Here is a 26,236-nt window from a genome sequence, read left to right as displayed (position 1 = left end):
TTCCATCTCCGGTGACAGTCTAAAGACAGATGTTTACGACAAACCCACAGACTCCCATAATTACCTGAACTACGCCTCCTCCCACCCATTATCCTGCAAGAACTCCACATCGTTTTCCCAATTCCTCCACCGCATCTGCTCCCAGATGCCCACCTATTTCGAACAACGTGCTTTTCCTCCCTCTGTTAACCACATACCTCCACCACACACCTCCATTTCCTGTTCCAGTGCTCTAAACACCCCCAACACGCAATAAAGACAGAGTTCCCTGGTCCTCACTACCACCCCACCATCTCCGCATTCAACGCATCATCCGTAAACACCCCACCACCAAGAACATCTTCCTCTCCCCACCTCTCTCTGCCTTCCGCAAGGACCGTTCCCTTTGACAGTCCTTGGTTTGAGCCATTCTCCCCACCGACCCCCGGGCACTTTCCCCTGCATCGGGAGAAGATGCAAAATTTGCTGCAGCACCACCCCCCTCCCCTCCATCCAGGGCCCCAAACAGCCCTTCTCAGCGAGACAGAGGTTCACCTGCGTCTCCTCCAACCTAGTTTTCTGCATCAGGTGCTCCCGATGTGATCTTCTCTACATCCAGGAGACCAAACATTGCAGCCAGGCCCGTAGGTGCCAACCGGACCTCCCAGTCACCACCCATTTCAGTTCCCCCTCCCACTCCCTTTCTGACATGACCACCCTCGGCCTCCTCCATTGCCACAATGAACCACTGTGCAAATTGGAGGAACAACACCTTGTCTTTTGCCTGGGCAGCCTACAGCCTGGAGGACTCAACATTGAGTTCTCCAATCTTAAATAAGCCCCCTTCCCATCCCCAACTCCCTTCCCAGCCCCTCCCCCCTCCCTTCCACTAACCGGATTCATTCCTCTCATTGACTAACCAGGTTGTACTTTCTACCTGTCTTCACCTATCCCCACTTCACCACCATGCCCCAGCCAATCCCTTTATCTGCAGCTTCCCCCACCCCCAGTCCTGAAGAAGGGTGATACCCAAAATGTTGATTTCTCCACCACCTGGTGCTGCTGGCTTTGAGTGTTGTTTCAGCCTCCCGCCTGTCTACTTTGGGATTCCAGTGTCTGCAGTTTATTTGTCTCGACAGCACGTGGACTGCAGCGGTTCAAGAAGTCAGTTCACCTCTAACTTCTCAAGGGGCAACTAGGGATGGGCAATAAGCACTAGCCCAGCCAGCTGTCCCATTCTGTTTCTGAAGAATAATGTCTCTCTGCTAGACAAAGAATGATTTTGCAATATTTATTACAAAGAATTAAATGTTAGTTTGAAAAAGAACATTTTGAATATTATACTCCATCAGTCTGCCGCTGCGAGGAGGACTCTGCTGAATTGACAGGCTGTTTCTGCCATTCTCTTTTCCGATGCTTACTGCTGATGCCAGGTGGTCTATCCGGTTTAATTTCTTTCTTGAAACTTCATAATCATTGAAGCAACTGAGTGGTTTGTTAGGCCATTTCAGAGGGCAGTTTGAGGTCACAAGCAGACCAGACCAGGTAAGGATGGGTAGATTTCTTTCCCGGAAGGACATTGGTGAGGCAGGTGGGGTTTTCCAACAATTGACAATGGATTATTAGTCATCTGTAGATTCTTAACTCCAGATTTTTATTAACTGAATTCAAATTCCACTGACCTCTGTGGTAGGATTCCAACCTGGGTCCCCAGAGTATTAGCACGGTCTCTGGATTGATAGTCCAGCAATAACACTGCTAGAACATCGGCTCTCTATTGTATATGATTGTGCTAAGTCCTAACTCAATTGGCACGCTGGCTCAGTGGTTAGCACTGCTCCATCATAGTGCCAGGGACCTGGGATCAATTGTCTGTGTTGAGTTTGTTCATTCCCCCGTGTCCGTGTGGGTTTCTGGGTGCTCCAGTTTCCTCCCACAGTCCAGAGACGTTCAGTTTAGCGTGGATTGGCCATGCTAAATTGCCCCATAGTGTTCAGGGATGTGCAGACTAGGTGGGTTAGCCATGGGAAGTGCACGGTTACAGGGATGGGATGGGTCTGGATAGGATCCTCTTGGAGGGTTGGTACAGACTGGATGGGCCAAATGGCCTACTCCCACACTTTAGGGAATCTATTCACTCCCTGCACCATTGAGATTGCAGCGGTGTACACCATCCAAGGGGTGCACCGTAGCAACTCACCACCACACCTGTCAAACCTGTGACTACTGCCACCTAGAGGGGGCAGATGTGTGAGAATACCACCACATGCAGAGCTCCTCACCCAGCCAAATCTCATTCTGCTCCCCAAGAATAATGTCTTTCTGGTGCAGAAAGAATGATTTTGCAATATTTATTACAAAGAATTAAATGTTAGTTTGAAAAAGTACATTTTCAACATTATACTCCATCAGTCTGCATCTCCAAGGCCAGCAAATAAATCACAAAGCTAATTACATCAAGACCCATCTTTAAAACCTTATCGACAAAAGGAAATGTACAACACAACGGCCATTTTCTATTCCTTGGAGAGCTTGATTAAATTCTTACAAAGAGCAAAGATATTCAGCCATTTATTTTGTTCATTCATCACCCTCTCTCAACAAACAGAATAAGTCGGGTATTTTTTTGAAAAGGAGACAAGAAATCTCTCTGCTGCTTTTCCAGTGTTCCTATTTAATCCCAAATTTGGTCTGTACTTAAATTAACAATAAAAAAATCAACTGGACAATCATTTGGAAACAAAACTACACAGTTTCCTTTCCCAGAACAAAAATACAAAATTTAAAATAAAAAAGTCTGAACAATATGAGATATGATCAGGATAGTCACCAATGAGAGACAGAACACTCTGGGTACAGGCAAGAGATTAAACCACTGGCTGCAGTTCCTTTGCACAGAGAGAAAACAGTCCTTCTGAGCTGTACAGCTTAAACACCATCATTTAGCAAAAACAAAATTGTGCAGGATTTCAGAAAAAAACAATGTAATAAAGAATCTGATATTGGTGCCATTTACACTTATTTACAGTATGCAGAGACAGAAGCACAGACCTAAGTATGTACAAGGCAGCTAAGTGGCAATATTGCAATATGGAAATGCTGCACAAAGTGAGGTCACCCTCTGTGATTCAGCTGTTACACGTAATTGACTTCCAGTGGCATTTTCTGCTTCCCAATCTTGGAAGGTGGTTAGTTATCAGCTGCTGATGGGCAGCATGTGGTGGGTTGAGTAATTGCCTTGTTTTAACCTCTGGGGTTTCCTTCCCACTGGCTATGCTGTGTCCGCTGCACCAGCTCAGACAGTGCTCCCACGCCTCTCTCTCGATGTGTATCCACATTCAGTCCAGGGCTCAGACGGCGTTCGATTGTAAACTTATTTTTGAAAGGCGTAGAAAGGTTTCTGATCAGGGAAATGAGGAGAAATTGTCTCCAATGGACAGGAATGTCAGTTACTAGAAGACACAGGTTTTAGGGAATTGTCTGAAGAACCAGGAACGGGGTGTCAGGGAGATCTACCTGATGTGGTGGAATAGCCTGTCTGAAAATAAACTCCCATTGTAACTTTCAAAGGGAAAGCATATCATGTGCAGGGATTTGAGCAGAAGAGCTTTTCCAAAGGGTTGGCACAATACTAAAGGGCCGAATAGCCTCCTGCTGTGATGGGAGAGTCTGTGATTTGTGCAGGAAGGCACTCAGAGCTTATGAAAAGCTGCTGATCTGGAAAGTAAACTCTTCAGATATTAAATACGTTAATGCTTTGTACAAAAAAAAACTCTTTCCTTGCCTACTGAAGCAGTAAGAAGAACTCAAACGAGTCAGAACAAGCCACTGGCTCAACTAAACAGCAGATAACGGAATGAAATCTACAATCAAGGAGGGTCAATGTGTTCCCCAAAAACAGGTCTGTTTCAACACATTCTCAAAATGTGGATACTTTATCGAAGTCATTCCGATTTGAACCTGAGTACCTCCTGTCTTTGTTGTGTGTGGTGTTGCGATAAACATTGTCTCGTCTGTTCTTGAAAACATCAGAAATGGCAAAGGACTCTGTTGTGTCAAAGCCGATATAAAAGTGGCACGTAATCAGGTAGCAAAAGGTTTTCACACACAGCCATACTCGTACCACACGGTCTGTTGATCGTCACCGGTGTCGGGAGACCCTGGTGAACCCTTAGCTCCCCCTCCGCCCCTTTTACTCGCATCATCTGCTCCGGTCATGGGGTCGATGTACTCGTGAGCCCTGCTCTGTCGGGGGGCGGCCTCCAAATCCTCACACGACCTCTGACCCCGGCCTCTTGGCTCACTGCTTGGATGACAGGTGGCCCGCACGGGAGAGACCAGCGCCACGTCACCCGCACGCGCTGCCGCGGTGGGAGACGGGCTCCCGGGCGAAATGCCGCCATTTCGGACGGCGCCGGTGGACTGCTGAGGGAGCGTGAGGCATTTCTCGTCCTTCGGGGGAGCCAGGGAGAGGCGCCGGGGGTCTAGGGTACGGCAGCTGATGCTGACCGCCGGCTGAGAGCCCAGTGGCCTGGCAGACTGCGGCCTGTCGTGCGGTGTCCCCCCGCTCCTGCAGTCGCTGGTGGATCTCCAACCACTGGTGCTGCTCAGCGGGGCAGCTTCGGCCACCTGCCTGTGTTGAGCCTCCCGCCGGTCCAGGCAGCCTGCTCTCAGCCCGTCGGCCGATGCCAGGCTGTGCGCCCGGGTCAGCGAGCAGCTCCTGGCATTTCCCGGGGGTGGGTTCCCGGCTTGCGGCGCCTTCTCTCTTGGCCTGGGAACGCCAGTGTGACCGGGAGCCTCCGGCTGGGCCGAAGAGCCGGGCTGTGGTTGAGCCACTGATGCGCGAGGGTCAGAAGGTTTCTTTGGAACAGGCAACACGTAGCTGGTGGACATCTTGGCAGCTTCCTTCCTGTTGGGATGGGCGCTGATTACGGACGGCTCACTCCTCTTCTTAAAGTAATCACTCAGTAAATCATCTCGTACGCTGACCTGGAATTGAAACAGTCAGAAAGAATGGATTAGAAAACGTGCGAATGCTTTCAGTCCCAACTCACTTAAAAGTAGCAGCAATGAGACCCCGTAATTCCACCATTTAACAATGGTGTGGAGATGCCAGTGTTGGAGTGGGGTGGACAAAATTAAAAATCAGGTATCAGGTTACAGTCCAACAGGTTTATTTGGAAGCACTAGCTTTCGGAGCGACGCTCCTTCATCAGGTAGCGCCGAATGCTAGTGCCTCCAAATAAACCGGTTGGACTGTAACCTGTTATTGTGTGATTTTTAACTTGAACCATTTAACAAGACAGTGTTCCATTTCAATTCTCCCTTCTCACCCCATGCCCATATTCCTAGTTAACATCCAAAACCATACCCTCAGCCTCGAATAGACTCAAATCCCTCCGCATCTGCTGCTCTATGAGCTAGGCAGCTCCAATGCTTCACAACAAAGACTATTCTGCTCATCCCAGTCTACAGTGGTTGTGCCCATACTCTGGCACTATCACCGTTAGCCCTTAACCCTCCGGCCAGGAGAAACAGCCTTCAAGAATCTACTCCACTTTGTGTTTTCTGACACAAAATGCATTGGACATGAGTTGGAGGGAAGGTGCTGCTCCATTAATACATTTGCATAATGTGCTTAAGTCTCCTGTATTGGATTTGGTCCCAAGGGTGTCAGGACCCATTGAGTTGTAGCTGACATGAATAGGACAGTAAATCAAAAAAATACAGATTATTCACACTAGCTGGTCTGAGACTGTAAGACAGGAAACTGAGGGAAGAGTCCAATGCTCATCTGGTATGTGTCGCTAGACATATTTCCCAAATATCACTTTTCCAGTAATTCTCAGCAATTGTTTCCAATTACACATTCAATCTTTTTTATATCCACTCCAGACTCAGGCGTCTGAGGTTAGATAGTTGCATTTTTTAGGGCTTAGTCCTGGGTCATTATCTGAGCCAGGCAGTAGAGCATCACTCTTGATAGACCTCAATCAGAAAATCCCCAGAATATTGCATATTCCTAACACCTGCAATGAGTCACACCAGGTTAAAATAGAAATGGGAGTTGTCTTACGTATTCATTGCAGCCGAAAGATTAGACATCTCGCTGCAGAAAGAGTGTGATTCAGCAGTACATAGTCTGCTCACTACGATCCCCAGGCAGAAGGGTTCTGCTGACAAGATACACAGTGGTCGAGGTTGAAGGAAAGAAGACAGCTGCATTTGTGTAGCACCTTTCCTGATCTTGGTGACGTTCCAAAATGCAGTTGGTGTTCTCATGTAGAAAACCACAGCACCCAATTTTGCAGACAGTGAATCCCCGCAGCATGCAACAACCCAGGAGATAATCTCATCTTTTGTGATGTCAGTTGAGGGATAAGTACAGGCCCAAGACACTGGGGAGAATTGCCCCGATATGTCATTGGGTCTTTTACAAGCCCCTGAAGGGGGAAGATGGAAACTCAGGTTCATGCCTCCTCAAAGCAGAACATAATAAATTGGCAAGGAATGAAGGAAGGGGAAACTTCTTTTTGATGAGAGGATAAAACTTTTAAAAATAAAATTATGTTAAAGGACACAGATATCATTGGCTTTGCAAATCCTTGCTGCCCATTCCTAATTGCCTTTGGAAAGGTGGTAGTGGGCTGCTTGCTGGACTACTGCACTCCATCTGACAACGGTAACTGTTTTCATACAATGGAGTAGCTCAGCTATTTTCTGAGGGCAGTTAAGAGTCAACCACATTCTGGGGTCTGGGGTCCCACACTGACCAGACTGGGTAAGAATGGCAGATTTCCTTCCCTAAGGGGCACGAGGGAACCAAAAGGCCACCTTTATTGTGACTAGCTTTTAATTCAGGATTTTAATCATTTGGATTTAAATTCTACAAGGTATCACACAGTGGGATTGAACCCATATTCCCTACCTCTTGCAAAAATGACAAACCCACCGACTCCCACAGCTACCTGCATTACACCTCTTCCCACCCTACCTCCTGCAAAAATGCCATCCCGTATTCCTAATACCTCCGCCTCCGCTGTATCTGCTCCCAGGAGGACCAGTTCCACCACAGAACACACCAGATGGCCTCCTTCTTTAGAGACCACAATTTCCCTTCCCACGTGGTGAAAGATGCCCTCCAACGCATCTCATCCACATCCCGCACCTCCGCCCTCAGACCCCACCCCTCCAACCGTAACAAGAACAGAACGCCCCTAGTGCTCACCTTCCACCATACCAACCTTCGCATAAACCAAATCATCTGCCGACATTTCCGCCACCTCCAAAAAGACCCCACCACCAGGGATATATTTCCCTCCCCCCCCCCTTTCCGCCTTCCACAAAGACCGTTCCCTCCATGACTACCTGATCAGGTCCATGCCCCCCTACAACCCACCCTCCCATCCTGGCACTTTCCCCTGCTACCGCAGGAACTGTAAAACCTGCGCCCACACCTCCTCCCTCACCTCTATCCAAGGCCCTAAAGGAGCCTTCCACATCCATTAAAGTTTTACTTGCACATCCACTAATATCATTTATTGTATCCGTTGCTCCTGATGCGGTCTCCTCTACATTGGGGAGACTGGGCGCCTCCTAGCAGATCGCTTTAGGGAACATCTCCGGGACACCCGCACCAATCAACCACACCGCCCTGTGGCCCAACATTTCAACTCCCCCTCCCACTCTGCCAAGGACATGGATGCCCTGGGCCTCCTTCACCGCCGCTCCCTCACCGCCAGACGCCTGGAGGAAGAACGCCTCATCTTCCGCCTCGGAACACTTCAACCCCAGGGCATCAATGTGGACTTCAACAGTTTCCTCATTTCCCCTTCCCCCACCTCACCCTAGTTCCAAACTTCCAGCTCAGCACTGTCCCCATGACTTGTCCGGACTTGTCTGACCTGCCTATCTCCTTTTCCACCTATCCACTCCACCCTCTCCTCCCTGACCTATCACCTTCATCCCCTCCCCCACTCACCCATTATACTCTATGCTACTCTCTCCCCACCCCCACCCTCACCCTCCTCTAGCTTATCTCTCCACGCTTCAGGCTCACTGCCTTTGTTCCTGATGAAGGGCTTTTACCGAAACGTCGATTTCGGTGCTCCTTGGATGCTGCCTGAACTGCTGTGCTCTTCCAGCACCACTAATCCAGAATCTGGTTTCCAGCATCTGCAGTCATTGTTTTTACCTAGTTTTTCCCAAAGCATTAGCCTAGACACTCTGGTTCATTAGGTTGGTGACATTAACTCAATGCCACGATCATCACTGTCAGTTGAACTATTACTATGAAGAAAATTTCACATAAAAGGAAGGATGTTATGCTTCAATTATACAGGGGATTGGTGAGATCACAGAGCTATATAGAGTCATACAGCATGGAAACAAACCCATTGGTCCAACTTGTCAGTGCTGACCAGATATCCTAAATTGATCTAGTCCCATTTTCAGCACTTAGCCCATAACCCTCTAAACCCTTCCTATTCATATGCCCATCCAGATGCCTTTTAAGTGTTCTAATTATACCAGCCTCCACCACTTCCTCTAGCAGCTCATTCTATATATGCACCACTCTCTGTGTGAAAAAGTTGCTCCTTAGGTCTCTTAAATCTTTCCCCTCTCACCTTAAACCTATGCCCTCCAGTTTTGGTTTCCCTACCCTGAGGCAAAGACCTTGTCTAATTCACCCTATCCATGCCTCCTCGTGATTTTATAAACCTCTGAGGTAAAAACAGATCAAGAGCTAGAAGGCTTCTTGAACACTGTACAATTTCGGTCTGCTTCATTAAGGAAGAATGTGCAGTAATTGCACTGGATCACAGAATCCCTACAGTATAAAAACAAAGCCATTCGGCCTATCAAGTCCACACTACCCCTCCAATGAGCATTCCATCCAGACCCACCCCATCCCAGTAACCCTGCATTTCCCAAGACTAATTCGCCTAGTCTGCACATCCCTAGACACGATGGGCAATTTAGCATGGCCAATCTATCTAACCTGCACATCTCTGGAAGGAAACTGCAGCACTGGGAGGAAACCCACACAAACACAGTGGGGGTGGGGGTTAGAATCAAACCTGGGTTCCTGGTGCTGTGAGACAGCAGTGCAAACCACTGAGCCACCGTTAAAACAGTCCACTCAGTCTAGTTATCAAGAGGGTAGGTGGACATGTTGGCATGAGAAGAATTAGGAGCAACTTGATGGAAGTTAATAAGCTCCTGAATGATCTTGGCAAGGTGGACAAGGAATGGATATTTCCTCTTCTGAGTGAGTCCAATAATGGAGGCATTGTTTTAATACCAAGGGTCACCCTTACAAAAAAATGATTCGGACACATGTTTTTCTCTCACAGTACTGCAGGACCTTACAAGCTTCTGCCACAAAAGGCAGTGGAGACAGGGTCATTCAATACTTTTTTTTTTTAAAGACTGAGCTCGATGGATTCTTGTGGCAGGGAAATCAAAGGTTACCGAGGATGGATAGGAATGTGGAATTTGAAAGACAAACAGGTCAGCGTGTGCCGATGGAGTGGAAGAGCAGGCTTGACAGGGACCTACTTCTGTTGCAAATTCACAACGAAGATGATCCGTCGAGGAAACGTCAGACATAGCCCAGGCTCTGCTAATAGAAAAGCTAGAGAGCAGAAATAGAAAACAAGTACAGGAGATGGTAACGTCACTGGGCCAGCAATCCAGAACCCCAGGCTAATGTTCTGTGGACATGGGGGTTCAAATCCCACTGTGGCAGATGGTGAAAGGTGCAGTCAACAATGACAATGAATAAAAAGCTAGTCCAATGGCTACCCTGTAACCATTTTGGATTGTCGTAAGACCAGTTTGGTTCACTAACATCCTTTAAGCAAGGGAATCTGCCATCCTTATCCAGTTTGATCTACACGTGACTCCAGACCCAGAACGATGTGGGTGATTCTTAACAGCCCTCTGGACAGTTAGGGATGAGCAACAGGCACTGGCCTAGCTAGCAATACCCAAATCCCAGAAACAAATTGAAAATAGACTCATTACATCAGATGTGCACGAGACAAAGTAGTAAAGAGAAGCAGGTGAAGTGTTTACAGGAACAGAGTATACAACGATGTTGCCTCTCACAGCCTGTCCAAGTTAAGATTCTGGAATTGTCACCAGGTATCTCAACAGCAATGTTTTACTGGTGAATGGCACGAATAGATGGGAAAGTGACTAACTTGGTAAGTTGTTCACAGCTCTCGGTCTAAGGTGTCTGTCTCTTGGATAAGTGGGATTGGCAATCAAGAGCTCTTATGTTGTCACAATTTTTAAACGGAGGTTCTCAAAAGGGTGTCTTATAACCAATATATAGAGGTACCTTCACTAACTAGAGATGAAAAGGGGTATCTGGAAATGTTTCAGGATTTCAGAAAGGGAAACCATGCCTGACAATTTAATTTGAAGATACACCCAGACAGATATATTATTCAGCTCCTTGTCCCTGTTTCATCTTCCAACATGATCTGATTACTCCACATACTCGCCTATCATAGATAACCTTTAATCATTTTCACTTATTGAGGTCTATCCACCTCTGCTCTAAACATATTCAAAGGCTCTGCTTACACTGACTTTTGAGGATTTCAAAGAATCACCTTTGAGAGAAAAATCTGTCTTAAATAAGTGAACTCTGATTTTTGAACAGTGATCCCTTGTGCTAGATTCTCTTGTAAGTGGAAACATCCTTTCCACAACGATCCTGTCCAGACCCCTCAGGATCATGTACGTGGTTTGAATTGTAACTAGCAGAACTGACGTAGGAGTTAGTGGAGCAGTTTACTTGAGTTTCCAAAAGGGTTCAAAACAGTGCCACATCAGAGCTGGTTCATCAGATTGGGAGCATTGTATTCGCTAGTATTAGTTAATGGACAGAGATTAAATAGTTAACATTTGCCTTCGCAAGCCAAAACTTGAAGCTCTCTGCAAGGGCTTGGTCCTCAGCTATTTATGATTTATATTAATAATGTTTATGAGACAACTGTGTGTAATACAAACAAGTTTTCCAACAAAACAAAGTTAGGTAGGAAAGGAAGTGGTGACACGGGTGTGGAGAGAGGCAGGTTTAGGACATTTTTCAAAGCAGCTCGTGGAGGTCAAAATTAATATGCAAGTGATTAGGAAAGCAAACGGTACATTTTTATTACAAAAGATTGCACTTTACAATTAGATTGGAGCATGAGGGTAAAGAGGCCTTACCACAACTGTACAGAGTGTTGATGAGACCATACATTGCTGTACTCTGAGCAGCTCTGGCCTCCTTACCTCAGGAAGGATATACCTGCCTTCTAGGAATACAACAAAAGGTCTAATCCCTGGAATGGAGAGATTGTTTTATGAGAGATTATGTACACTAAGCCTATTTGCCTTGCTGTTCAGAAGAATAAGAAGCGATTTATTTGAAACATACACAATTTTTAAGGAATTGACAGGTTCGTTTCTGACAGGGTGGTTAGAGTTCAGAATTAGAGAATGACCATCTAGAAATAAAGCAGGGAGAAATTTCTCCACCTCGAGAGTTGAGTGCCTTTGGAATTCTCAATCACAGAGAGCTGTGGATGCTCAGTTGTCGACTGCCTTCCAGGTAGACACTAAAAGAATCAAGGAATATGGTTTCAGCACTGAACTGTGCACTCGAGGGAGGAGGAAGGGCATGACTGTTCTGAAATGTGGAGCAGGGTTGATCACCTGAATGACTGACTCCTGCATCTGATGCTCTCAGCATTTCATCTATTGGCGTGGTCTTATAGTGAGGAGTTTTGGATCAACCACTATCCGACTGAATGGTGGAGCAGGCTCGAGGGGCTGAATGGCCTATTCTTGTTCCTTTTCCTTACTGCTACTCCAAGAGGCTCCAGAAGACTTCTCTTTTCCTCTATTCTCATTCCTCATGCAGTTAAACATCAACCACATCGCTGTGTGTCTGGAATCACATGCAAGTTAATCAAGGTGAGGATGACAACTCTCCCCTCCCCTTTAAAGACCCTCAGAAATGGCCTTAACAACCCTCTCAGTTCAAGGTTGGTTGGGATTCTAGGGGAGGTAATGGCCTAGTGGTTTTATCACTAGACCGTTAATCCAGGAACTCAGCTAATGTTCTGGGGATTTGATTTCAATTTAAAAAAATATCTGAAATTAAGAATTCACTGATGGCCACGAAACCATTATTGACTGATGGAAACATTTTCTGGGGTTCACCAATATCCCTTGGAGGGGTATTACATGTATACCCAGACCCAGAGCAATACGGCTGACTCTCACCTACCCTCTGCAAGGGCCTATCAAGCCACTCAGTTCAAGGGCGCTAGATGTTGGCCAGCCAGTGATGTCCACATCCCATGACTGCATCCAAAAGGGCAACAAATGATGGAACCGCAAGCAATATCCAAATCCTACGAAAGAACAAGGAATGATTTCCAGGGGCTGATATTGTGTGGGTAGAGGTTTAGGGAAACTGGAGAAAGAGGAATATCCTTTGAAAGAAAATTGAATAATTACCCATGGAGGGTAGTTAATGTTATTTCAGAAAGGCTGTAAGGAGAAGCTTGGGAACGATAGAGTCTGACATCAGTGGTGGGTAAGCTGTTGGAGGGGATTCTGAGCAATAGGATTTACGTGCATTTGGAGAGTCGAGAAGCGCAGCGCTGGAAAAGCACAGCAGGTCAGGCAGCATCTGAGGAGCAGGAGAGTCAACATTTCAGGCATAAGCCCTTCATCAGGAATGCATTTGGAGAGGTAAGAACTGATTAGGGATAGTCAGCATGGTTTTGTGTGTTGGAAATCGCATCTCACTAACTTGATTGGATTTTTTGAGGACATAACCAAAAAGATTGATGATTGTCTTCATGGACTTTAGTGAAACCTTTCACAAGGTTCTACATGGTAAATTGTTTAGTAAAGTTAGATCATATGGGATTCAGCGAGAGCTTGTTAATTGGATATAAAGTTGGGTTGATAGTGGGAGAGAGGGTTGTTTTTCAGACTGGAGGCCTGTGACCAGTGGTGCTCCGCAGGGTTCAATACTGGGTCCATTGTTGTTTGTCATTTGTATAAACAATATGGATGATAATTTAGGAGGCATGGTTAATAAGTTTGAGGGTGGCACCAAAATTGGTGGGAGAGTGGACAGTGAAGAAGGTTATTTAGAGGTTACAAAGGGATCTTGATCAATTGGAGCAATGGGCTGAGGAGTGGCAGGTGGAGTTTAATTTGGATAAATACAAAGTATCACATTGTGATAAAATGATCAAAGACAGGACTTACACAGTTAATGGTAGGACCCTGGGTAGTGTCATCAAAGAGACACCCAAGGGTTCAGATACAGTTTTTGGAAAGTTGTGTCACAGGTAGACAGGGTGGTTAAGGAGGCATTGAGCACATTTGCCTTCAATGCTCAGACTTTTGAGAATAGCAATTGGCATATCATGTTGAGGTTGTACAGGATATTGGTGAGGCCACTTCTGGAGTATTGTATGCAGTTCTGAGCACCCTGCAAAAGGAAGGACATTACTAAATTGGAGAGAGTTCAGAAGACATTTCAGGATGTTGCTGGCACTGGAGGGTTTGGCTGTAAGGAGAGGCTGGATAAAGCTGGGATGTTTTTCACTGGAGCATAGATGGTTGAGGGGTGACTTTATAGAGGTTTGTAAACTCATGAGGGGCTTAGATAAGGTGGTGAACAGCAAAGGTCCTTTCTCGAGGGTGAGGGATTTCAAAACTAGGAGGCAATAATTTTCAGGTGAGAGGAGAAAGATTTAAAAAGGAACCAGAGGAGCAACGTTTTTACATAGACGGTGGATTGTATGTGGGATCAACTGCCAGGGGAAGTGGTAGATGCAGGTACAGTTATAACATTTAAAAGGCATTTGGACAGGTACATGAATAGGAAAGATTTATCAGAGTACGGGTTGAACTGGTGGATGTGTGGACAGGCACGTGTGGACTGGTTTAGTTTGGGGAAACTTGGTTGGCGTGGATGTGTTGGATCAAAGGGTCTGTTTCCTTGCTGTATGATCCTATAAACACTGAAAGGGAACGACTAGGAGTGGAACTAACTGGATTTCTCTTTGAAAGTGAAAGCACAGATGCCATGGCCGAAATTGTTTCCTTCGCCGTGATATAATCTTTCCTTCAAACACTTCAACCTCAATGGTCACCCTCTTACCAATCTCATGTCCCCCTCCTCCAACATTCCCTCTACAAGAATAATCAATGAGAAATAATTTAACACGCTCCCTAGAATGACCTCGACCATGGATTTAACAGATCTTAGTTTGACCATTTTTGTGCATTACGTGGATGATCAAACTTAAGCCACGTCACACATTTTCAAGAGAAACGTTATCATTGTGTAGAAATTCCTCAGGGCGCAAAGCAATGCCCAAGCCTGAAATGTAACAGTGTAACAGAGGATCACGGTACTGTAAAGGAGTCAGTCACTTTGTTGGCCACCAGCGAGAGGTTAATAACAGTGGAGTAGATCGCAGTTCCAGCATTTCAAATTGGAATACAAATGACATGCAAATGTTGGAGATCCAAAACAAAAACGGAAATTGCTGGAGAAAGTCTGCAGGCCTGGCAGCATATGTGGTGAGAAACAGAGTTAATGTTGAGTCCAGTGACTCTCACCTTGAAGTCGATACCAGACCTGCAGAGTCTTTAGAACTACTGTTTTTCTTTTATATTGACGTGCTTTGTGAGCCCACATTTATGCGTTTGTATGCTCTGTGTAAAGACATCACCCATTTCCCATAATTTCTTTGTCTCTTTTTGGACCTGTTCCAATGACTGCAGCTTTAACAGTAGAATTTCCATGTTTGCTTTCAGTTTCTGCTGTCTCGCCTGCTATCTTGTTTGTGTCTGGCCCATTTCCTGCACCCGTGGATTTTCACTCAGTCTTCTCCCCTTCAGCAGCCTGTGGGACAGATCATCTTTCACCAGAGACTGGTGTAGTGGTGATGATACAGACAGCTCTTCAGGGAAGAAAACCTGCCATCCTTCCTTGGCCTGTCCTCCCATCTGACCAGTGGCCACACACTTACAATGAGAGAGGCCACCAAACAAGGAGGTTGTTTGACACATTCCAGTATCAGGAACAGAACAGACTCAATACAATCACTTACCGATTCTCACCGAGCAGCTAATGCATTTCCCTGGAATAGAGCAAGAATGTATTGCTGCTGGTGGAGAAGCGTAGAATTTATTGTACACATCTTTACATCTTCTCTTCCCCTTCTCTGCTGGATGGAGAACAAACCCTAGCTTCTCCAATTCTGTCACATTGCTGGGGCCATTCCAGTAAACCTCTTGCTATCCTTTCTGAATTATGGTCTGCTCTCCTGCTGGGACCAAGCAAGTGTTCTATAAGTATCATGTGGAATTTGTCTCTTAATGTGTGGCAAGGCTACGGTGTGGTTTTCAGACAGCTTTCTTTTCGGGATGTAGGTTTGCTCGCTGAGCTGGAAGGTTCATTTTCATTGGAAAATTAAATGGGAATGGTGCCATTTTGCATGGGGCGCAGGAATAAGATGCACCTTGGGGCTCATCTGTACTGAACTTTGAAAGAAAGCTAGCGAGTTTTGAGAAGATGTGTAGCTCAGTTTGAGGGTCTGGATGTAGGTTTGCTCTCTTCAATGAAAATGAACCTTCCAGCTCAGCGAGCAAACCTACATCCCGAAAAGAAAGCTGTCTGAAAACCACACCGTAGCCTTGCCACGCATTAAGAGACAAATTCCACATGATACTTATAGAACACTTGCTTGGTCCCAGCAGGAGAGCAGACCATAATTCAGAAAGGATAGCAAGAGGTTTACTGGAATGGCCCCAGCAATGTGGCAGAATTGGAGAAGCCAGGGTTTGTTCTCCATCCAGCAGAGAAGGGGAAGAGAAGATGTAAAGATGTGTACAATAAATTCTACGCTTCTCCACCAGCAGCAATACATCCTTGCTCTATTCCAGGGAAATGCATTGGCTGCTTGGTAAGAATCTGGTAAATAATTAAGGTCAATTCTATTCTGAAGTATAAGGATGATAAAACGTATTAAAACACAAGTAATTAATTGAAACTCATTAAGGATGGCAGATTAGATGATACGTCAATGCTGCAGCATCTGGGAGTTCCTGGGTACCTGTTTGGAGCATAACTAGTTTTAAATCAGAATTTCAGAGCTGAAGGCTACAGACTCTGGGGTACATGAGGGAAGTGGGAACAGTAGCTGGAAGCCTGGAGTCAGGAGGCAGCCACATCATTGGCTCTTCTGACTTGATCTTAAATATTTTTGAGAAACAAACAGTAGCAGAAGGGTTGGTAACGACAAGGTATGGAAATATGGTGGTCGCTGACACAACCAGAGATAGGACATAAAGATTTATTATAAAATATAAATTCCCGCAGTGAGTTCCTGTGATAATATAACACCGCCTAAAAGGTGGTGTTGGGTAAACAGTAGGAGGATAAACAATTACACAGACCAAATGGATAAACTTTTGTGCTACATCATTCTATAATTCTAACCAAAGACAAGTTGTTGTTCACTTCTCTCCAGCAAAGAGGAACTGAACTCAAAATCTTCAGCTCCCAGCAGATCTTTAGATTAGATTAGATTCCCTACAGTGTGGAAACAGGCTTCAGCCCAACAAATCCTCACCGACCCTCCGAAGAGTCACCCACGCAGACCCATTTTCCTCTGATTAATCCACCTAACACTATGGGCAATTTAGCACGGCCAATTCACCCTAACCTACACATCTTTGGATTATGGGAGGAAACCGGAGCACCCGGAGGAAACCCACGCAGACACAGCGAGAATGTGCAAACTCCACACAGACAATTGCCCAAGGATGGGATTGAACCTGGGTCCCAGGCGCTGTGAGGCAGCAGTGCTAACCACTGAACCACCATGCTGCTCTAATGCTTTCACTTACCATCACCATCCATCAGTTTGGAAGCAAAATTGGTTACATGTGATTTATGCAATAAGAAAAAAAAATTTAAAAAAAATCGAAGAACAAGCTATTCAGCCCAAACAGTGCGTGCACCATTATGGTCTCTTCTCATCTTCCCCATTCTAAATCCAGTGTTGTAATTCACTAGTCCCTTCTTAGTCATTTAGTTATCTAGCTTCCTCTTAATTGCTTTGGTGACTCAAACTGTATCTGAATTTGGTAACAATATTCTAAGCACTGAAGTGCCTTTTGAAATGGTTTTCTCAGATCATTCCTGGGAAGTGGGCACTGCTGACAACACAGCTCCAGTTACCCTGAAGACTGTGGCTGCTGCTAGTGTGGTGTGAGACTGCAGTTTCCGGGCAGAATACAGGGAGGCTGGAGCAATAACTTGGTAGCTGATGTGGCTGTTACTTTCCTGGTACTGACCCACCAAGCCATAGGTGTGCAGGTAAGGTGCTCATTTCTGTGGATTTGAGCTGCACACTAGACGAATGATCCAGGATGGCCCTCCCAGTAGCAGCACTGAGGGAGTGCTGCACTGTCAGAGGGACTGTACTTCAGGGGAACTGTCAACTCGAGACTCTCCTGCCCATTCCCTCAGCTGGACGTAAACACTCCCAGCACTGTATGGGGATTGGAACAAGGGTGAGGGCTCTCCCTGCTGTCTGAGACCAATGCTTAACCCTCCATTAACAACATCGAAACAAAACAAAACATTTCTTGCCCATCACCACTTGCTTGACACAAGCTAGCTGACGCTGCATCATTTGACAATTTCTAGTTTGTCTTCCATTCCCACTCTATCCAGGACAGGACAAAACAATCGGGGAAAAGCCAAGAGAGAACGGGAATTTCTAGTTACCCATTACCGAGAGCTTCACAGACCTGATAGCATTTGTGAATTGTAGTCACTTGTCATGTGGAGGAACATGGCAGTCAGCACATACACAGCAAGATCTCAGCAAGCTGTATGCTTCAGCCTGTGTGTTCCCATGCAGAACTTGGCCACTTTACAACAGTGATATTGCATGATATTAAAGCAATTATCTATTTTGAGGAGTGTGGGTGTGTCACTACTGTCTGGGACGCTCAGGAGAATATCCCAGCTCTTCTGTGCCCTGTGTGTTTTTTTAAAACATCCAACAGCGTCAGCAGAACTCTGACACTGCAGCACTCCCTCAGCGTGGCCCTCACTGTGTACTGAAGTGAATAGGGACTGGCTACTGAACTCTCAGCCTGACCCAGACATCGAAGGAGAATCCAAGGCACAATGGAAAGCCATTATTATTTTAAATCCATTGACATTCTACCCCCGATAACCACCATTACAATCATTCTCTGAAACGGAGTAAAATTATGAGGGCATAGACAGGGTAGCCTGGAGAGATCAATGACCAGGGGTGCAGATTTAAGGTGAGGGGCAGGAAGTTTACAGATGATTTGAGGAAAAACATTTTCTTCACCTGGAGGGTGATGGGAATCTGAAACTCACTGTCTGTAAGTGGCAGAAACCCACTTATATTGAGGGAGTATTTTGATGTGCACTCGGGACCCTAAGGCGTATAAGGCAAAGGCCAAGTACTGGAAAACAGGATTTAAATAGTTAGGTGGTTATTTCCGATTGGCATGACCATGATTGGCTGATGGCGCTTGTTCTGTGATGTAGATCTCTGTGACTTAAAGCTCATCTAAAAACAGTGGAACTAAATCTGATCTTAGATCATGACCAGTTCTCCACTCTCAGACTCGAAGGTCAAGTGCTTCATTCCTGGGTCAGTCATCTCACCCACAGACTGGAGAGAGGATCCACTTCATGATGTAACACACTGGGAAATGTTAGACTGGGAGCATGACTCCTATCGGAGAATCCCCACAACATTGCTCATTCCTAACACCTGCATTGCATCACAAGTAAAACAAAAACTTTTAAACAGAGATGAGCTGTCTTCTGTATTCATTGCAGCTGGAAGGTCAGACAAGTGAGCGAAAGAATGTGATTCAGCAACACACAGTCTACTCGCTACTGTTACCAGGCAGATCGGCTCTGCTGCTGAGAAATGCAGTATTGAAGAAAGGAAGGAAGCTGCATTTGTGAAGCACCTCTCGATTCAGAATGTTCACTGGGGTACATTCCGAAGTGCAGTTGCTGTGATCATGTAGGAACCTGCAGCAGCGAATTTTTCAAAGTAAATCTCCACAGAATGCAATGACATACTGATCAAGGAGATAACTAACATTTATAGTAGATGAAATTATGGGATAGGTATTAGCCCAAGGCACTGGGGAGAATTCCCCTGATCTGCCATTGGGCCCCTGAATGGGAAGCTGTGACCCCAGCTTCATGCCTCCTCAATACTGAGGAAGTACTGCAAGAACAAAAAGATCTCAGACAGGAGGTCATCCTGGAAACAGGGCGAAAACGAGGATTGCAGATGCTGGAGATTAGAGTCGAGAGTGGGGTGGAGTGGAAAAGCACAGCAGGTCAGGCAGTGTCCGAGGAGCAGGAGAATCGACATTTCGGGCATAAGCCCTTCATCAGGAAGCAGCAGACATACCAGGAGAGGAGGGGGCCGACAGATTCCTTTAGATGCTGGGATTAAGTAGAGGATTGGAGAGGCTGTTGTAGAGGGCGAGGTGGAATGAAAATTGATACACAGGAAGCAAACCAGACAGAGTCAGCCAATAGAAAGGTAGACAGCAAAAACTGAAAGTGAACATGGAAATTCTGATGGGGAAATGACAGTAATTGGAGCAGGTGCAAGAGAGAAAGACAAACAGACAGACAAAGGAGCAGCGAGGAAAAAGGTGCAGTGTTTACAGGAGGAAGGTGTACAAAGGTACATAACTCAGATAGCTGTGCACTGACAGGACCTGGCAGTCTAGAATCGTCACCAAGTATTTATTGGCTCTCAAGTGTTTGTATAAAGGTTGGGGCTTTCCACGTGGTTGGAGAATGGAAAAGCACAGCAGGTCAGGCAGCATCCGAGGAGCAGGAGAATCAACATTTCGGGGATAAGCCAAATGAAGAGCTGATGCCTGAAATGTCGATTCTCCTGCACCTCGGATGCTGCCTGGCCTGCTGCGCTTTTCCAGCGCCACACTCTCGACTCTGATCTCCAGCATCTGCAGTCCCCACTTTCTCCCATGTGTTGGGAATGTGGAGTTTCCTCGACATTCCAGATGCCTCCTGATCAATCCCCGGGCAGTGAGGAGGATGGTCTTCCTGACGAAGACCATGACAGACTCTTCATGAGGCAACTGGAGTGTGTAAGCCCAGCAGCTGTGGTGGCAGGAAACAGGCCAGAGCTAACCAGCTGCAGGGTCTACAGCAAGCTGAGTGAGCCGGGGAGATGGTCCCTTCTACTCAGCATTCTGTTCACCGACATTACAAAGGAGGTGCCCACAAAGGAAAGCAACTCCCAGCTCCCTGCTGTCCACTCCACTTCTTCAACAGAGTCAGAACATAAGAACTAGGAGCGGCCATTCAGCCCCTCAAGCTTGCTCCGCCATTTAATACGATCATGTCTAATCTCACATTGGCCTCAATTCCACTTTCCTGCTTCCACTCTCCACAACCTTTCAACCCATTATTCGTTAAAACAAAACCTCCTTAAATTTACTCAATGTCCCAACATCCACTGCACTTTGGGGTAGCAAATTTGACAAATTCACGACTCGGAGGGGAGTAATTTCTCCTCATCTGTTTTAAACCTGCTACCTCAACAGTCATTAAGTCACACCAGCATAGCAATAGGTCCTTCGGCCTATCACGTCTATGCCAATCAACAAACACTAAACTACACTAATCCCATTTACCTGCACTTGGTTCATTGCCTACTTTGTCCTGGCATTTTGAGTGCTCGTCCAGATGTTTCTTAATGTTACAAGAGTACCTGCCTCCACCACCTTCTCAGGCAGTGCGTTCCATATTTCTATCATCCTCGGTGAAGTTTCCTTCCTTGGACCTCCTCTGAACCACTTACTCCTCACCTTAAACTAGAGCCATCTGGTCTTAGACACGTCCGCAGTGGGGATGAGATTCTCACAAGCTATTGTGTGGGCCTCTCATAATTTTGTACCTCCATCAGATTCACCATCCCAAACCCACCCCCCCCCCCCCCCCCCCCCTCCAGCCTCCTCTGCTCCAATAACAACAAACCCAGCCTCTCTCCTCTTAATGGAGATTGGTCAAGCCAGGAAACAGCGCTGAAAATGTGTTGCTGGAAAAGCGCAGCAGGTCAGGCAGCATCCAAGGAGCAGGAGAATCGACGTTTCGGGCATGAGCCCTTCTTCAGGCTCATGCCCGAAATGTCGATTCTCCTGCTCCTTGGATGCTGCCTGACCTGCTGCGCTTTTCCAGCAACACATTTTCAGCTCTGATCTCCAGCATCTGCAGTCCTCATTTTCCCCCCCAAGCCAGGAAACATCCTGGTGACTCTCCTCCGCACTCTCTCCAGTGCCTTCGGATGGTGTGGAAACCAGAACTGTATACTGTATTTTATCTGTGGCCTACTCAATGTTTTATAAAGATGCAACAAATCTTCCTTGCTCAAACTCTACAGCCCTGCTAATAAAGGCAAGCATCCCAGATGCTTTTGTTACCACCTTATATACCGGTGTTCACACCCTCAGGAATGTATGGACTTGTACACACACTAAGGTCGTTTTGTTCCTCAGCGCTCGAAGGATCTACCATTCATTGTGTAAACCCTTCTCTTATTAGACCTCCCAAAATGCATCACCTCACACTTTTCAGGATTAAATCCCATCTGTCATTGTCCTGCCCAATTTCTGAGCTAGAGACAGTGAGACGTGACTGAGGAGGAGGATTCTGGGAAAGGTTGGCTTGCTCACCACAATGGAGAAGGAAATTGCTGAGGACCCAGTGTCCAAGAATGGTGACCTGCACACCTTACAAGAAGGGAAGGGAGGCTTCTGGAACAGTCTCTCCACATTGTGACAGTCCAGGAAGGGAGTGGTGACCTTGTTGGGTATCTGTTATCAGCTGATTCTCAGCAGGGAGGAAGTGGAAGAGAGCATTTGTCGGCAGATCATGGAAACCTGCAGAACAGGTGGAGCTGTGACGGTTGGTGATTTCAATGACCCGAGAGGAAAGCGGGAAAAGGGGAGAGTGTGGGGCTTGGTATGGGGAGAAATTCCTGCAGGAAAGCTTCCTGGAACTGTACGTTTCCTATTCTCCCAGGGACGGAACTGTCCAGGATCTGGTCCTAGAAAATGAAGCAGGCCAAGTGGAGAATGACAGAATGGGAGAGCATTTGGGAATTAGTGATCATAAAATTATTTTATTAGGGTTCAATAGTGAAGCGTGAGAGGATAAAAAACAATCAAGAGTTAAGATGTCAGACTAGAAAAGGGTAAAGTTTTAGGAATCTAAAAGATATTGACTGAAAAGACAGTTTGTTGGATAAAACTGTGGATTTCGAAAGGGAGATGAATAGGGTACAGACTAAGTACATACCCAGGAGAAATAAACATGGGGTATCCAAGCTAGAATATCCTGATTAACCGAGAATACTGGTGAGAAAATATGGAAGGAAAGAAAGAGGTTCACAATGCATTCTGGAATAATAATAACAGAAATCAGGAAGAGTATCTCAAATGCAGGACAGAGGCGAAAGCTGGAATAAGGAAGGCTGAGAGGGAGTATGAGGATAGGGTGGCAGGCTGAGCTAAAACAAAGAGTAAAGTGTTCTTCATACATATTAACAGTAAAAGATTAGGGAAGGAGAGAGTAGGGCCCATAAGGAACAAGCAGGGTAAGCTGCTCACTGACGCAAAGGCAATGGCAGAGGTACTAACGGAATACTTTGCTTCTACCTTTACCAACTTAGAAAATGGTGACAATGGCCAAGCTGCAAACATGGGTATTGAGCAACTGAGCAGTTCAGTGTTAGATAAAGAAGGGGTGTTAAAAAGGCTGGCAGCACTCCAGGTAGAGAATTCATCAGGCCCAGGTGGGATGCTTCCCTGATGGCTGAGATGGGGAAGGGAGCAAATCACGGAGCTGTTGACAAAAATTTTCCAGGACTCTCTGAACATAGAGTTAGTCCCAGGGGACTGGTCAATTGAAAATCTGACAATATTGTTCAGAAAAGGGCAAAGGGTAACCCAGGTATCTACAGACCTTGTCAGCTTGACATCAATAGTGGGAAAACTGATGAAGGCCGTAATACAGGAGAAGGTAAAAATACACTTAGAGAAAAATAAAAGTTAATACTAGAAAGTCAGCATGGTTTTGTCAAGGATGTCTGACAAATTTAACTGCATTCTTTGACAAGTTGACACAGACAGATGAGGGTAACGCTGTGGTTATATATTTGGACTTTCAGAAATCGTTACATACAATGTCACATGGTAGGTTGTTCAGCAAATTAGGAATGCTTGGGGTTGATGAGTCCTTGACAGCATGGATTAGAAGTTTGCAGCAAGATAGGAAACAGACGGTAGGTATAGATAGGCATTTCTCAGACTGAAAGTGGTGTTCCCCAGGGATTGGTATTGGGACCTTTGCTTTTTCGGATTTGTATAAATGATGTGGGTGTTGAGGGCAAAATCTCAATTTGCAGAGGATACTAAACTGGGGAGATTAGTGAGTTGTGAGGATTATGCTAAATGACTTCAGGAGCTGGCCAAATGAGCAGACAGGGCAGGCAGATGAATTCTAATGCAGCAAAATGTGAGGCAAGGCATTCTGGTGGACGAAACATGAAGAGACAATACAGGCTCAATGGTACATCTTTGAGGGGAGGACAGGAACACAGGGACCTCTGGGTCATGTCCATAATCCTCCGAGGGTAGCCAGGTAAGTTGAAACAGTTGTTAAGACAACTTATAGAATCTTTGAGTTTATAAATAAAAGCATAGAGTATAAAAGTAAGGAAGTGATTCTATGTCTCTACAAATCAGTGGTCAGACTGCATTTGGAGTGCTGTGTTCAGTTCTGGACACCTTGCATAAGGATGGATGTTAAAACCCTGGGGAGACTGCAAAGGAGATTTACTAGAGTGATATGAGGAATGAGGGATACAAGGAGTACTTTGAGAAATTGGTTTCATTCTCCTTGAGCTGAGAAGATTAAGAGGTGACTTTATTGAGGTGTTCAAAATTATGAACAATTTTGACAGGGTAAAGAAGGATATTCTGTTTCCACTAGTAGGTCAATAACTAGGATCACAATTTGTAGGTTGTCAGCAAGAGAGCGAGGAGTAAGTTGAGGAGAAAATTCTTTACTCAGAGTTGTTAGGATTTGGAATGTGTTGCCTGGGAGAGCAGAGGAGGTGGATTCCATAGAAGGCTTCAAAGAGAACAGGATATGTATCTGAATTTGATGATTTTAAAGAGCGACAGAGATGTGGGACAAGCTGGGTAGCTCTCTTTGGAGCCAGTAAAGCCGTGATACATCAAATGGCCTCCTTCTGTTCTGTAAAGTTCTACCAACATCAGACTGTGACCATCCTCCTCACTATCAACACCACAAACTTTCAAATGATCCGTAAACTGTCTAATTATACTGTCTACATTTATACCAAAGTTATTGAGATACATAACAAACAGCAAGGGTCCCAGCAGCGATCCCGGTGGGTATGCTGCTGGTCGCAGGCTTCCAATTATAAAAACAATCCTCAACCATTACCCTTTGCCTCCTATCTGTATTATCTCTTGGACCAATCACCTATGTAAGACTTTGTCAAAGGCCTTACTGAAGTCCATGTAAACCACAACAACCGTACTACCCTCATCAATATATTTAGTTCTTTTCAAAAATTTCAGTTGAACTATTCAGACAGGATTGCCCTCCAACAAACCCATGCTGGCTATCCTGAATCAATCCCTGCCTTTCCAAGTGTCGATTAATCCTGTCCTTCAGAATTTCCCTCTTACTGACATCGGACTAACTGGCCTGTAATTACTTGGCCTATCCCGGCTGCTCTTATTGAACAGGAATCCACATTTTCTATCTTCCAGTCAACTGCCATTTCCTCTGTGACCACTGTAGTAGTAAATATCTCCAGAGCCACAGCAATCTCCTCCTTTGTATCAGATAGCAGCCTGGGATACATCTCATCAGGCCCTGGGGTTATCTGCATCCTTCTGCCTGTTAAAACATCCAACACCACCTCCTTATTAATCTTAATATTCTAGAACCTCACCATCCCAACTGAAATCTCCAGCTTTTGCCCTTGTGAATACAGATGAGAAATATTCATTTAAGACCTCACCCAAGTTCTCTGGTTCCATCCACAGGTTGCCCCTTTGGTCTCTAATAGGCCCCACTCTATCTCGAAACCTTCTTTCTTGCAATATAGTTATCAAATACTTTGCAGTTTTCCTTAATTCTACCTGCCATAGATATTTTGTGGCCCTTCCTTGACTTCCTAATTTCTTTTAGAAATAAGCCCCATCCACTCTCTATACCTCTGGTATATCATATGCTAAAATACGCTTACTACTTTTTCTTTACCAAATTCTCAATATCCCTTGACATCCAGGGTTCCCTGGACTTGCTTCCCCTGTCCTTCACCCTTAGAGGAACATGCTGGCCCTGAACTCTCACTATACCGATTAAAAGATTCCCATTTTTGAAATGTAGACTTATTTGGAAGTCTCAGTTTATGTTTGCCAGATCCTGTCTAATAATACTGAAATTAGCCTTCCCTGACTTAAACACTTAACATTTGCAGTATCCTTACCCTTTCCCAAAACGACTGAAACTTACAGAATTGTGGTTACTTTCCACAAAATCTTCACCCACTGAAACTTCAACCACTTGACTAGCTTCATTCCCTAGGCTTCTGTCTAGCATGCCCTATCTCTGGTAGGACTGTGTACTGACACAAAAAGCTCTTTGGATGATCTTTAAAAATTCCACCCTATCTAATTCTTTCACACTAAGGTGATCCCAGATGATGTTAACTAAGTTGAAATCTCCTATAAGGCTTTGGATCAGAGTGGTGCTGGAAAAGCACAGCAGGTCAGGCAGCATCTGAGGAGCCAGAATGCTGCCTAACCTGCTGTGCTTTTCCAGCACCATCTGATCTAAACTCTGAAATCTCCTATAAGTCTAACCCTATTTCTCTCACCCCTCTATGATTTGCTTCCATATCTGATCCTCTATTTCTCTTCGGACTGTTGGGAAACCTGTAGGAGAATCCCAATAAGGTAACTGTCCATTCTTTATTTCTGTGCTCGACCCAGATGGCCTCCTCTGAACAGCCTCGGATGCTCTCCCTCAATACTGATGCAATTTATCCACAATGCCATG

At 45.6% G+C, this 26,236-nt stretch overlaps 1 protein-coding gene across 1 annotated transcript in view; it reads right to left on the bottom strand.

Moving 5' to 3' along the window:
• Window positions 1-2,314: 2,314 nt before the first annotated feature.
• The window catches only part of LOC122553347 (protein Daple-like), a 271,352-nt gene continuing 247,430 nt past the window's right edge, over window positions 2,315-26,236 (bottom strand). Inside the window, exon 29 of the mRNA XM_043696930.2 lies at window positions 2,315-4,968. Coding sequence (XP_043552865.2) covers window positions 4,081-4,968 — 888 coding nt within the window. The 3' untranslated portion in view covers window positions 2,315-4,080. The remainder of the gene's footprint in view (window positions 4,969-26,236) is intronic.

Source organism: Chiloscyllium plagiosum, unplaced genomic scaffold, assembly GCF_037043375.1.
Source record: "Chiloscyllium plagiosum isolate Xiang-an unplaced genomic scaffold, Cpla_swu_hap1 HiC_scaffold_8, whole genome shotgun sequence".
In the NCBI taxonomy this organism is placed as follows: Eukaryota; Metazoa; Chordata; class Chondrichthyes; order Orectolobiformes; family Hemiscylliidae; genus Chiloscyllium; species Chiloscyllium plagiosum.
This window is presented reverse-complemented; position numbering and strand designations above follow the sequence as displayed.